Below are 14,480 nucleotides of genomic sequence, written 5' to 3'. Positions count from 1 at the left end.
CGACTATAACCAAGAAAGAGAGAAACACAAGGGTTTTCAATAGCAGAGAAGGTGGGGTGGTGATAGATTGAACAAAGGGAATATCTCTGTAGCCACAAGAGACTGCAGATGCTGGAACCTAGAGCAACAAACAATCTGCTGATAGAACTCAGCAGGTTGAGCAGCATCTGTGGGAGGAAAGGAATCATCAACCCTTTGGGTTGAAACCCTGCATCAGGACTTGTGCAGGGATTCGACCTGAAACGTCGACAATTCCTTTCTTCCCACAGATGCTGCTTAACCCGCTGAGTTCTTCCAGCAGATTGTTTGTCGCTGCAAGGGAATATCTCTGATACAATGAGATAAATGGGTTAATGGGACAGTTAGAGTAGAAGTTCGCAGCTCGTTATGCTTCTCTATCTGTGCAATGTGTGTTTAAAAGCAAGGCTGTAGGACATGCTCACAGACCAGACAATATTAGCAGGGGGAAAAAACTAAGCCAAAATGATGACACACAACAATGGCCAGTTTGGATATAGAGGGGAAAAAAGTGAGCTACCTAAAGTTGGAGAGTTCAATATTGAGTCCAGAAGGAAGATGAGGTACAGTTCCTTGAGCTTGCATTGGGGCTCATTCTAACAGTGCAGAAGCCCACAGACAGAAAGGCCAGAGTGGGAGTGGGATGGTGAGTTAAAATAGCAGGCAATCAAAAGCTCAGGGTTACTCCAGTGGACAGAACACAGGTCCTCCACAGACTGATTACCCAATCTGCATTTGGTTTCTCTACTCCAGGAGGGACCACATTGTGAACATCAAATGCTAGACTGGCGGAAGTGAAAGTGAATCGCTGCTTCACATGGGAGGACTGTTTGGATCTTTGGGTGGTGGGAAGGAAGAGGTGAAAGGGCAACAGATGTTACACCCCCTGTGATGGCATGAGAAACTGCCTAAAACTAGGAGTGGTAGGTGGAAGAGTGGACCAGGGAGTCATGAAAGGAGTGATCCCTTTGAAGTGTGGGAAGGGGAGAGAAACAAAAGTCTGGTGGTGGAATCTTATTGGAGCTTGTGGAAATTGTGAAGGATGGGAAAGCCAATGGAGTGGAAGGGGAACTCTTTCCTGGCTTAGTTCAGGAGCGGGCATGGGAGAAGAGCTGTGAGAAATAAATGAAACACGATCAAGGGCTTTGTTCAGTTTTCTACCATAGTGGGGGACTCCTTGATTAATTTGGAATGCCATCTCCTGTTTTACACTCCACCCCACTGGTCTTGCCTGAAGATTCTATACCCTGTGATGTTGAGTGGACTGTCCTGCGCTTCTGTCTATTGTATCACCCTGATGGTAACAAAATCATATTCTCTGGTGTTAATCCATGCCTTAGTTCATCTGCATAATCATGTTAAAGGAGGTGGAATCCAGCCTTGCATTCTATTCGCCTTGTCAAGTCCATTTATGTTCCAGCTACAAATGACTCTTTCTTTCTTGCTCTTGGGCTCCCACTGTGTCCCATTCCCAAGCCAAATTAGTTTAAACTCTCCCCAACTAGCAACTCCCTTCCACATGAATGATGAATTGTTTGCGTTCTGGTGCAACTGCTCATTTTATACATATCCCACCTTCCCTGGAAATGATTTCAGTGATCCAGAAGTCCAAAGCCCTCCCTCCTCCACCATCCCTCAGCCATACATTCATCTGACTTATGCTCCTATGCTCACGAGAACCTGGCAGTAGAGGTAATCCCAAGATACAGCCTTGGAGGTCCTGCTTTTTAATCTGCCACCTTATTCTCTAAATTCAAGTTGAAGGACCTCTTTCTTCATTTTGCCTGTCACTGGTATCACTGTGACCTCTAACCATTTAATCTCCCCCTTTAGAATGCCCTGCAACTGTTCTGTGACATTGTTGATCCTGGCACCACAGAGGCAATGCACCATCCTGGATTCAGTCTTTGGGCCACAGAAACACCTGTCTGTTCTCACTATCAAGTCTCCTGCCACTATTACCCTTAGACTCTTGCTCCTTCCCTCTTCTGTGGCTGAGGGATCCACAGTGTTGTGAACTCGACCTTGGCTGTACTCCACACAGGAACATACACATCCACTGTTTTCCAACACAAAAAATGATTCTGGAGTGAGATGCACCCTGAGCTTCCTTTACTATTTACTGCCTTTCCTCTGCTTGGAGACATCCATTCCCTCTCTAACCACATTTCCTTAAACTGCTGAAAATGTGCTATCTATCTGACTCTCAGCCTTATGGATGCACCATTGTACTGCAGCTAGTGCTTATGCTTTGAAACCCAGTGCTCAAGCTGGTCAAGTTGGCAGCTCTTCCCACAGAGAAACAAAGGACTGCAGATGCTGGAATCTAGATGAAAAACACTATGATGCTGGAGGAACTCAGCAGGCCAGGCAGCATCCATGGAGAAAAGCAGGCGATCAATGTTTCGGGTCAGGACCCTTCAGGACTGAAGCTAGGAAAAGGGGAAGCCCAATATATGGGAGGGATAAGCAGAGCCGTGATAGGTGGATGAAAGAGGGGAGGCGGGGTGGGCACAGGTGGTGATAGTAGATACAAGTAAGAGATAGTGATAGGTGTGGGGGAGGAGAGGAGAGCAGATCCACTGGGGGATGGGTCAAAGGTAAGGAGAGAGAGAATAAAAAGGGGGTAGAAAAAAGAAATTGACTAGCAAAGGGAAGAAAAGAAGCAGCATGGTGGGGGGTGGGGGTTGTGGGGAAGGGAGGTGGGGATTACTTAAAGTGGGAGAATTCAATGTTCATGCCGTTAGGCTGCAAGGCTCCAAGACGGAAAATGAGGTGCTGTTCCTCCAGTTTGTGTTTGGAATTCTCCTGGCAGTGGAGGAGACCAAGGACTGACATATCAGTGATAGTGTGGGAGGGGGAGTTGAAGTGACTGGTGTGATCATTCAGACAGAAGGGTCTAGGAATTCCTACATGTTGCAGATCGTGAGGTAGTGCAACACTACCTACTGTGGCACAGCACTCTTTGTACAACTACAGACTCTTCTGCAACTATCATTCCCCTCCCAATCCCAACTATTGATTGCAACCTACGGATACCAATTGCCATGTCCACTTCAACTAACGATCAGGTCTGGCCCCTCCAGCTACCAATTCTGCCTTCACCAAACCCAGCAAGTGACCCTTGCCCCAATTCCATTGTTTCACTTAACCCAGCCCTTGTGATGCCTGATCACTCTCCCTTCCAAGGCCTCCCCTGTGAAGAGGTAGCCTTGATGGCATGAGGCCTATATACTGATGCAGTTGCAGCTCATGCAGTGCTGAATTTCCCAGTAGGGGCCCACAAATTTTGTTGGCTTTTTGCAATCTGACTGACCTACATTAAGAGGCAATGACCATTTTTAGGCATCAACCTTTAAAATAATTTTAAAGGTGGGAGTCACTCTATTTCATGGGTCCATGGCCCACACAAACAAACTCACACCTTGCCAATGCACACAAAATGCTGGAGGAACTCAGCAGGTCAGGCGACATTTATGGAGGGAAATAAACAGTCAACGTTTCGGGCCTAGCTGAGCTCCTCCAGCATCTTGTGTGTGTTTCTCTAGATTTCCAGCATCTACAGTCTCTCATGTCATACCTTAGCAATGTATTTAAAAGGCAAGGGAGATGAAAAGAGAAGGCAAATGCATTGCAGATGCAGTAAAATGTAGATAAGTGTTAGGTTATCCACTTTGGTGACAAATACAGGAAGGCAGATTATCTGAACAGAGATCGATTAGGAAGGGGGGAGGTGCAACAAGAACCAAGTGTCCTTGTCCATCACTCAAATAGGCACTGGATGCAGCAGCCTGTTAAGAAGGCAAATGGTACGTTGGCCTTCATAGTGAGAGGAATTGATAACAGAAGCAGGGATATTTTACTGCAATTGCACAGGGCTGTGATGAGACCACACCTTGAGTATTGTATGGAGCTTTGTTCTCCTTATCTGAGGAATGATGTACTTGTTGTGAAGGGAGGGTGTTGAAGTTTCATCGGACCAATTGGACTTATGCTAGCAAAAGTTTAATACAATTAGAGGGGCCTCATTGAAATGTATAAAATCCTGACAGGACTTGACAGACAAGATGTAGAAAAATGTGGCTAGTGATGGAGGTCAGGAGTCCAGACCAGGGGGCCAGGGGGTCGGAGCCTAAGCATATAGGGTACACCATTTAAAACTAAGGAAGGAACCTGTCGAATTCTCCACCACAGAAGAAAGTTGAGGCCAAATCATTATATTGATATAAGGAGTTAAATATAGTTCTTCAAGCTTAGGATTGTGTGGAGAAAGCAGGAACAAGTTTATTGAATTTGGATGGTCAGCCATGATTGTGCAGAATGACAGAATAAGCTCATAGGGCTGAATGGTCTATTTCTATTTTCTATGTTTACTATAAATTTTGAGATTTCATCATGTTCTCAGAATCACTCCCTAGACCTCATGAATCAGCATCAATAATATAAATTGGCACAACAGTGATCGGACAGTGCAAAGGATCATTATTGCAGCATCCAAGGCTCCAACATACAGAATATCTCAAGAAAACTATCAAACCTATCTTTTTTATATATACTAAACATTTATGCTTTTTTAAAACCTGTTTTTGCACGGTCCACTTGTGTCCTTCACAATTCTGTTACATCATGCTTGCATCATAATACTGTAGTCCACATCATATTACATTCCATCAATTTCTAACAGCTGGATTTTTCATTCTTAGTCCTGAGATGGAGGTGGAGGATAAGAATAAAGTCCAGCTGCTACCCCAAGGGTCTCTGAAGACAAACAAGGAGTCACCAGGGAGCAAATCTGAGGCAAGTGCTAGCTGTAGTTCAGTCTCTCCCAAAAGTGATGAGAGCCTGATTCGGGCACTGGTTGATTTAGTGACCACAGCAGCAACAACAGCTCAAAAAGCAAGAGAAAGTGAGAAGAAAGCACAGCTTGCTTTTAAATATTCTGAAGAAGTGCTTTCTTTTGCTAGTGATGTGACAGATAACGCCGAGCAGACACTGTTAACAGCCAAAACTCTGTCAGAGAGACTGGTCAGACATACTTCATATCTGGATTACCAACAGTTTTTCCGTTCCGTCACAGACCTTTCCATGGATTATGCAACATTTGCACAACTTCTACAATTGTCAAATGCTGGTGATGATGTAGGGAACTCACGTTTATTAAAGAAAGGGAAAGGACCCAGATATGGGAGAAGTGAGTCAAAAAGGGATAGACTATGCTTTCTCTGTCACTCATTATCTCGCCGTGAAAATGATGCTCTCTCTCAGAAACGTCCCCAGAATGCATCTCAGTTGGGAGATAATTACGAGGGTACAATTGAAGCAGATGATGAAAATACAGATGAAGAAGAATTTGGATTTGGGAAGGATGTGTACCGCAAACCTCAAGCCAACATCAGTGCTGGGATAAATAGTTCTCATCACAAACAGGTGGAGGCTGTCCGAAAAGAGGAACACATGGGTGGGGCCTTTGTGATCAGTAGACGTAGATCACCACGGAGGTCACCTTCTGGTGGCCTTGATGGTCTTGTGTCACCGTTACTTACTGAAGATGAACTAACGACATTAAAGCCACTGAGTCATTCCCCCTCACGCCAAGGATCAACAAAGGTAGTTTACAAGATGATTCACCGAGACAAGTCACAAGAGAATTCAGACAGTGATATTGAACACTTAGAGGAACCTGCTCAGGTTCATATTTCCTGTGCAGAAAATGAAGGCTTAGATCCTACAGAAAACTTAGTAATGAAATCCCAATAGTATTTCTGTATAAGCGACAAATCTTAAATAAAATACATTTTTGTATAGTTGAGTTTTGCTTAAATGGGGCTGGTTCTTTGTTGTTAACATTGTCCAATATAGCAACTACTAGTCACAGGTAAGAATGAAAATTCAGATATGGCAAGTTTCATTTTTAGGAAGTGAAATTTAGTAATGCACACAATTGTTGTGTTTGTGATCTCATCTCATGTTTGTTGATCGAATGCCAAGACTGAGGGAAAGCAGAGCATTTATTTTTGACCATATAGTGCAGTTAATTTTCCTAATTGTTATCTGCTGTGAAAGATGGATGAACTTCCAACATCTTGGATATTCAGCATTGAATGGAGACTACAACTGGCATGGCTGTCACAAACAACACAATTAAACAAACCCAACAGGGCCAGAAGAACACACTGGTTGAGACAGAAGGAACAGGTTTAGCAGATAGAGTAAATCACCCTTATTAGGAGTTACTCATGAAATGAAGCTACTGCTCACGTCTTAGTTGACAAAAGACTGCAATTATTTTGTACTGAATTATGGTGGATGTTTGTGCAAAGCTTTTTCATAAAAATGAATTCAGTGGCTAAATATTGCAGCTGGTCAGCAATTTCTCCTAGTAAAGTGTAAATCATTTTATCTTTGGTTAAGAATGAATGTCAGCTTTGCCTGTATAATCATTGCAAGTCAATATAGATAAAATGGATAGGTGTAAATGATGAAATTTCCTGTAAATGCTCATGGCAATCTTACATCCATAAAATAAGAAGTGTATGAACAGAGCTGCTGCGAAACAAATTTAGATTTATGCAAGTTATACATGGAGTAGGGATATACTAATAATTAGCATGTTACAATGAGTATTGTTCATTTTTGGTGTACTACTATTGCATACAAGAATTCCAACATGAACAAATTTCAATGCTCAGGGGGCTGTACTTTCAATCGAGTCACCATCAAGCTACTCATACAAGTCTTAACACTTTACAAGTAGCAATTAATTACGCAAAACACCACAGCAGTGTCTGACTTGGTTCACATCTGTACATTTTCACCAGCAATTGCTCATTCACTGAAACGGTGCCTGTTTGGCTTCTTCAACATAGATCACCAAGATGGCAGTATGGCATAAACTAAAAATGCATCTAGGTTATCTGTATAATGTACAACTGATAAATATCCTAAAACACTATTACTAAAATACTCAATGCAATGACAAGTTGGACCAAAGGGCCTGTTTCAGTGCTGTATAACTAAACTTTAGAGAAGTGAATGCAAAATAATTCAGTTACCCTCAAAATGATATTAAGGTAATCTTAAAGATAAAATTGTAGCTGATCTCAAAATAGATGCCAGAAGAATATATCAAACTCATCTATTCAGTGTGTTAGCATGTATGAAGAATATCTCAGCTTAAACCTTTAATAATTTATGCATCATAATAAAATTCAATACATCACCCTAACAGCATATTTTTTAAAAAAATTGTCCAACTTAACCCCATACCAGAAAATATCATTGGAGACCACACATATGTAATCAGAATTTGGGATTAGGTTGATCAATGGTAGATTTCAATGAATATTTTGGTAATGGCACATGGGCTCATTACTTGCAATTCCTCACAATCTGTTGATTTTTTAAAAGAAACTCAAGGCTTTCCCACAGACAGGATTGTCACCTTACACCCAGCTCATTACTTTACACACAGATGGGAATTCTTGAGAAGTTTCACAGAAGAGATAATAGCACGCGATTATTTCCAATGTAGGATCAACTGAAACTGAATGTCTTATTTCTCAAATTATGCTTAGTTTTGAAAGATATAGATTTTCTTTGAGCGCCAAAAAAATCATTTTATTGAAAAGTAAATAGTTTGCAATTTTTTCCACAGCCTTTATTTAAAGTAGCAGAGGCAGAACATAAAACTACTCCTGCATTTTTTCAATGGATTCTTCTTTATATTTCCCCTTATCCTTGCCAACTTGGCGAGATTTGGCTTTGCGTTCCAGGATCTTCTTTCGATCCTTATCCAGCTTTAGCCTGGTGATCACGACCTGCAACAGATTATACATTTATTACAGGTAATTCTTCAACAGTGTGTTCAGAGATTAAATCACACAAGTAAAAGAAAATAAATGGAATTAGCAGCTGTTAAAAAAGTCAATTATGACATTCTATGTGCGAATTCACTCCAGTGTCAAAGATGTCACAAGTCATTTTCTTTCATCGGGAGTAAAAGTATTATTTCATTGACACAACAAAATCCCCAAAAGAAAGGGCAAAGTGAACCACACACCTCAAGGCAAGTACAATGGATAACTGAGGTTGGAAAGCACATTTTCAGAAAAATGTGCACACCGAGGTAAATACAACTGTTAATTCTGCAAAGTGACTAATTTGTTTCACACTAGCCAATGCACAGAGAAAAATAGGAGTCTATAGCACAGGAAGCCAAATCTTTCTAACTAGTTTGCAGCAGCTGAAGGTGATAATAGAGCCCTCCTCCTTTCCCCATTTTCTTGGGTTCTCTGCATCAAATAACTAGCCATTTTTTCTTGACTGGAGTGGTTAACATAGAAACCCACACCACTCCCCAGCATTGTAAATTTTATCACTCACCTGGTTACTTCTTTACAATTCACCTCAAATAAATTGCCTTTTCTTCTATTAAAACCCTGCATAATTTTAAAAACACCCTTTGGGCCTTTCTGAGCCAATAGAAAAAAATCTCAGCACATCCTGGCTTACAGTTTCTGCTGCCCGGTATCACCCTGGGACTGGCCAGATGGATTTCTATACTCATTCCCTATACTTCTGCATAATCAACTCTGTTGTTCCAACATAATTTACAGGCTGACAGGAAAAACGGTATGGCTTTTAAACATTGTTTTATCTGTGTTCTGTGCTATCACATTCATGAAATCCATAATGATGCAAACATTCATTGCCTTATATGACTAATACATATTATGTATCTGCACACCCAGCTCTCCATATTCACCTCTTATCACTCTGGTATTAAACAACAAGCCCCATATCTATTTGTCTATCTCCACAATAAGGTGAACTTCTGAATGCTCATTAGTTTGAACTTGAATAATGGATTCCAAGTTTGCATAAAAAAGGTCAACACTCAAGTAGTTTAATTCCTACTGACATCCACTTCAAAAAGTGCCCTAAAATTGGCCTGACCTGTACCAATACCGAAAGATCCAGTTATTAAGTAGGGAAGAAGCAAAAAGTTTTTAAAATAGCCCAGGCTTGTCCGAGGAAATGTTATCTGGCTCCATTATCAAGGATTTGCCTACATCTACTAAGAAACACCAACATTTGAGAAGGTAGACTAGTCCTACTGAAGCAAATTAGAATTCTAGATAGTCCATTACTAAGGTAAATACTGTAGAACTAGCATATAGGCTAGTGTCAATACATGCCAAAAATGACAACTAAAATAGGTGGCATGTCAACACAATCCAAACATTGATTTCTGAAATTGTCTAATTGCATAGTCCAAGATAAGCAGCAAATTTTAACCATGTACTTATCCCAGTAATGCAAATTAATATTCAACCTGCTTACCACATATGACAACTGCACTGTAAAAATTGTGGGAACACAATTTGAATTGAAAGGTCACCACAATAATCCAATGCCCATCTTATTCTTCTAGGTCTAACATTTTCTCTTGCAACATCTTAATTTCACCTTTGTTTTACCAGCAGTTTCTCCACAATCTGTGCTATGGTCTGCAGTAATGGACATCCTTGCTATTTATGAGCAATTATTTATTCAAGGAATGGCAGCAAGCTATTTGCCTACACGAATGGAGAATGGCAGTAAAGCCAAACCCTGGGAATTTGTATGCAAATTAGCTGCTGTTTCCATACACTTCAGGAGGAACTATTCAGATTTCATATCTGTTCATCCCAGCAAAGACATGGAATGCGGTAGATTTTCCTTCCTAAAAACACTGTACTGAGATACTTTCATGTGTCTGGAACTTTCTTCCCTAGCCCTTGGTGTTCACTGCTGATCAACAGGACATATTTCTCTATACCCCTGAAAACATCACTCATTATCAAAGTGAAATATATGCTTTATAATCTTTCTTTTAAGATAGTTATAAAGTCATCTGTGGGCAGAAGCTTCAACAGCTTAAACAATATAAGCTTTAGAGTTAGTAGCATAAAATGTCATTAATTGTCAACCTCTACATTAGTACAACCATTGGCCAAACTGCCCAGGCAAAACCAAATCCAAAGTTCACTAAAACCATGTATATACCGAAATTATCCTCAGGTGGCAAGAATTAAACAAAACTAAACCTAAGTTGTGACAAAATGCAAATGTTGGTTTCAGAATTGCCTTATGATCCCATGATATCAAAGCACTTTTGAAATATGGTCAGTGTACAGAATGTCAACAGTTAATTTGCAAGCAAAGTCCCATTAACGGTAATGGCAGCATTAATCGGGAGATAATGGCCAAAACTCCAACTTTGCCCTAACAGTACTATATTTCTTGTTTGATATTTACTTGAGGCCTTAGTTTAAGATTTAATTGCAAACTGGGAACTGACAGCATAACATACACTAAGTAGAATCTGAAAAAGCTGGTTTAGCTCCAACCTTTTACAAATGTATTGCTTAAACAAAAAAAGAGGCGTACAGATCAAATTTATCGTTCAAACTAGTAAGATTTTGGTTTAATGGTAGGAAGCCACCTCAGATCATTCCAGTTCCCACACCATTACACCAAGACAACCAAGTACAAATGCTGACATAAACCAGATTCTGTTGTAGCACCTACCTTGCTGGGGTGAATGCCAACATGAACTGTGGTACCATTGGCTTTTTCGCGCTGCACACGCTCAATATAGATTACATACTTCTTCCTGTACACTTGGACAACTTTGCCGATCTGCTGGCCCTTATAATGACCTCTGACGACCTGCATGCAAGATATCAAATATAAAATTCTCATTTAATATAAAAGCAACTAAAATATCCCATTTATAGCACCTCGGTATTTGGATCCAGCACTTGTGACAGACGTCACTTTCATTAAGACCTTGGCTCGTGGACCCAGCAGCATCATTATCAAAAATTAACAGAACACAATTAAAACACGCAATAAAACTGAATGAAATTATACCAATTTCATTAAAAATAAACAATTAGTCTCAAAGTACCAGAGGCACAGTATCCCTCACATTAAGAACCTTCTAAATCAGGTAACACACATAATGTAGGAAAACATTTCAAGATACCTAGAAGAAAAAAAAAGCAAAGGAAAATAACTAAAATCTTAGTTAATAAGTCTTCTAAGAGGAGTCGAAAAGGATAGAGAGGAAGAGGGCCCTACAGGTAAAATTCCAGAATGTCTAACTACATGGCTAATGGCTTAGCCATAAATGGTGGTGTAAATGGGGTGGAGAATGCCTCGAGGCAAGAGCCAGAGGAACTCAGTTATCAGAAGACTGTAGGAGAGGGATGCTGATACCATTTTGAAATCCAATGCGATTTTACATTAGGTTTCATGTCAGCTATTTGGGAATGAAGGTGGGTTTGGTTTGGGATCCAATGTGAGCATTAAGTGGCTACTGACAAGCAAATATTAAAATGTCAAAGCAATGCCAATATATAACCAGTCAAAATAATGTTTGATCAGAAATGCACAATGACCAATGAAACAGCTAAAATGCAAATCCAATTACACCCTCATTCTACTAAATAGTACCGGTCTAGTCTCCTTAAGCTCTCTTCATACAACAAACTTGCCATCTATCATTCTGGTGGATCTTTGCTGCAGTTCCCTCCATTTCGAGTATATATTCCTGGGAGAGGAACCAGACCTGCACACAATGCTCCAGCGTTCTTGCTAGCACCTTATATAATTAGAGCAAAACTTCTCTCTTCTTATACTGAAATCATCTTCCAATACATTATCTGTTGAACCTGCATATTAACTTCAAGGGATTTGTGTACAAGAATATTCAATTTCCAATGAACACCAATTCTTCACTCTTTTCAAAATATTCTGTATTTATATTTTTCTGCCAAAATGGATGATCCTACCCTTTTCCACATTATACTTCCACTTGCCATGCTCTATCCCATTCAATATCCCCCAAAGCCTTCTCACATCCTCCTCACAGCCTATTCTGCCACCCAACTTTGTATCATCAGATTCCCAACAATAAAATGATTCCTCATGCAACACCTTATTAAAGGTCTTCTGAAAGTCCAAATACTAGTTTGCCTCATCTATTCTGCTTATCACCATTAAAAAAAATCCAATAAATTTGTCAAGCATGATTTCATAAATCCATGCCTACTCTGCCCAATCCCAAGTGACCATTAAACTTCCTTTATAATAGAATCTGGCATATTCTTTACAACTGACATCAGGCCAACTGATGTTCAGTTCCCTGATCCCTCTCTCCCTCCTCTCTTAGATGAAGCGGTTACATTTCCTACCTTCCAATTTGTGGGAACCGTTCGAAGATGTATGGAATTTTGGAAAATGACAAACAGTGCATTCACTAGTGTCATAGCCACCTCCTTCAAAACCACAGGATGCATGTTGTCAGATCCTGGGAAATTATCGACTTATTAGTCCCACTAATTTCTACAGCACAAGTAGGGTTACTCATGCTGATTTCTTTTAGCTCCTCAGGGAAACTAGACCCATAGACTGGGAAGATTTCTCTGCCATTTCCTTAATCCCCAACAGTATGCAGGTATGACATCAATGACCTTTCTTAATTGTGGCCTCCCTTTCACTGTAGTTGACAAAGCTCCCATAACTGCAGTTATTCTATGTCTCACACTTCTGCTCTCACCCACCCACTGTAAAGGTTCTTTTTACCCTTGTCTTCCACCCCACCATCATCAATGTTGAATGAATCAACCACTGTAAATGAGATGTCATCAGACACCTTCCCCTTCCCTTTCAGCATTTCATAAAAGGATCATTCCCTCTGTCACTTCCCAGCTCACACTTCCATCTCCCTTCAACCATTCTGCTTCTCTCTACACCTACTCATGCAAACACAGGTGATGCCACTTCCCACAGAGGCATACCTCTTCCCACAATCCAGGGGCCCCAAACAATGGTAAAACAGCAATTTACTGGCACTTCTTTCAATTTAATTTTCTCACAATGTAATCACCTCTACACTAGTGAACCCACAACCTACATGAACCCTAATATGTCTTCATCTCCATCATGTCAGACATACCCTTCCTCTGCTCCATTTCTCTCCCTACTCTGCAACTTAAAACAAGTTTTATTTCAAACTTTTCTTAGCTCTAAGGAAATGTCATCAATCTGATACATTAACTCTGTTCCTCCCCATATATTCTATGTTGAGTATTTGCAGCAATTTTTTATGTATGGCTGAGTAGAAATGATTACTTAGATAATTATCTACCACCAATGGGCCATTGAAGCCTAATTTTCAAACCTTAACATCATGGTAATAACAAACACTTTCAAATACTTAAAATCTGAATTGGAAATGCTGACGAACATCTAATAATTCTACCTCAAATACACCTGTCAGCAGTTGCAATGCAGTACATGTCCACAGAAAGGCAGAATCCATCTCCAACTTTCAATTTGTCCACTCAGCTGATGCAATTATTGTACCGTATTATTCTTAAAAACTATGTTCTTTCCAGCATATTACAACAAATCAAGAATTAGTACCATATCAGAGACTCCGGGTGACACGTCAGATAGAATACCGGGTTAATTTTCACTATTCATAACTTTCCTTGCTCTCGTTCCATACCTGAACCTCATCATCCTTGCGTATGGGCATTGAGCGAACATTGTATTTCTGCCTCAACTCCTTAGACAGCGGCGAGGACATGATTTTCCTGCGGATGTGAGACGGAGCATTGAAGTGCCTCTTGCGGTTCTTCCTCCGGGAGGACGTTACAAATGGGTTGAATTTCATGTTGGCTGCACAGAGAATAAATACAGAGGTTTAAGCTGCTGCGGGTCTAAAACCAAAAAAAAACGAGCTGCTAGCCGGGCCGGGTTAGGAAAGGAACACTCTGCACCAGCCACGGAGCCAGAAGCATCAGGAGCCCGGTAACAGTGAGTGCAGCAAACGCCGAACCCTCAGTCCGCGATCCCGGACCCTTCTCACTGGGCCCCACGGGCTTCGGGAATTGCGTTGGCCGTTCCGCACACCATCGTTCAAAAATATTGACACAAACATCGAGTATATCATCCCCCTGAACGGCATGGACGGTTGGCCGGCCCAGAGAAGCTCGCAAGCCATCGGATGTTGGCAGATACTAACGATGGGATCTTACCGTCCTACCCGGTCTCTGATGGCCGCCAGAGGAAAAGAGAGCGCACGCATGCGCCGTGCACCATTAGTCAGTTTCCAATTCGCGCGAGATTACAGTAGGGCCCGGCGAGCTCGTGTGCTCCCAGTGCAATGTTCCTGGAAGACTTACATTTCTCTAGCGCTCTTCTCTCCTTGGTTTTACAGCCAGTTCGTAGGAAATTCCCAGCAACAGCAATGTCTATTAACTTACTATTACAATGCTGATCCAAGGGTTGAAAAATGTTGACTAAGAATTCTTTATTAGTCACATGTACATCAAAACACACAGTGAAATGCATATTTTTGCATAATGTGTTCTGGGGTCAGCCCGCAAGTGTCGCTATGCTTCCGG

The 14,480-nt window shown here is 41.0% G+C and overlaps 1 protein-coding gene across 1 annotated transcript; it reads right to left on the bottom strand.

Moving 5' to 3' along the window:
- Positions 1 to 7,650: 7,650 nt before the first annotated feature.
- On the bottom strand, positions 7,651 to 14,232 carry rpl26 (ribosomal protein L26). Its single transcript, XM_052014791.1, has 4 exons — positions 14,112 to 14,232; positions 13,580 to 13,752; positions 10,591 to 10,731; positions 7,651 to 7,835 (listed from the first exon to the last, which is right to left on the bottom strand). The coding sequence occupies exons 2-4, from the start codon at positions 13,745 to 13,747 to the stop codon at positions 7,707 to 7,709; spliced, it is 438 nt and encodes a 145-aa protein (XP_051870751.1). The 5' UTR covers positions 13,748 to 13,752; positions 14,112 to 14,232; the 3' UTR covers positions 7,651 to 7,706.
- Between the last annotated feature and the right edge of the window lie 248 nt (positions 14,233 to 14,480).

The sequence above is a fragment of the Pristis pectinata genome, chromosome 4 (assembly GCF_009764475.1).
Source record: "Pristis pectinata isolate sPriPec2 chromosome 4, sPriPec2.1.pri, whole genome shotgun sequence".
NCBI lineage: Eukaryota > Metazoa > Chordata > Chondrichthyes > Rhinopristiformes > Pristidae > Pristis > Pristis pectinata.
The sequence above is the reverse complement of the archived record's forward strand: the minus strand, read 5'-3'. Positions and strand labels throughout refer to the sequence as shown.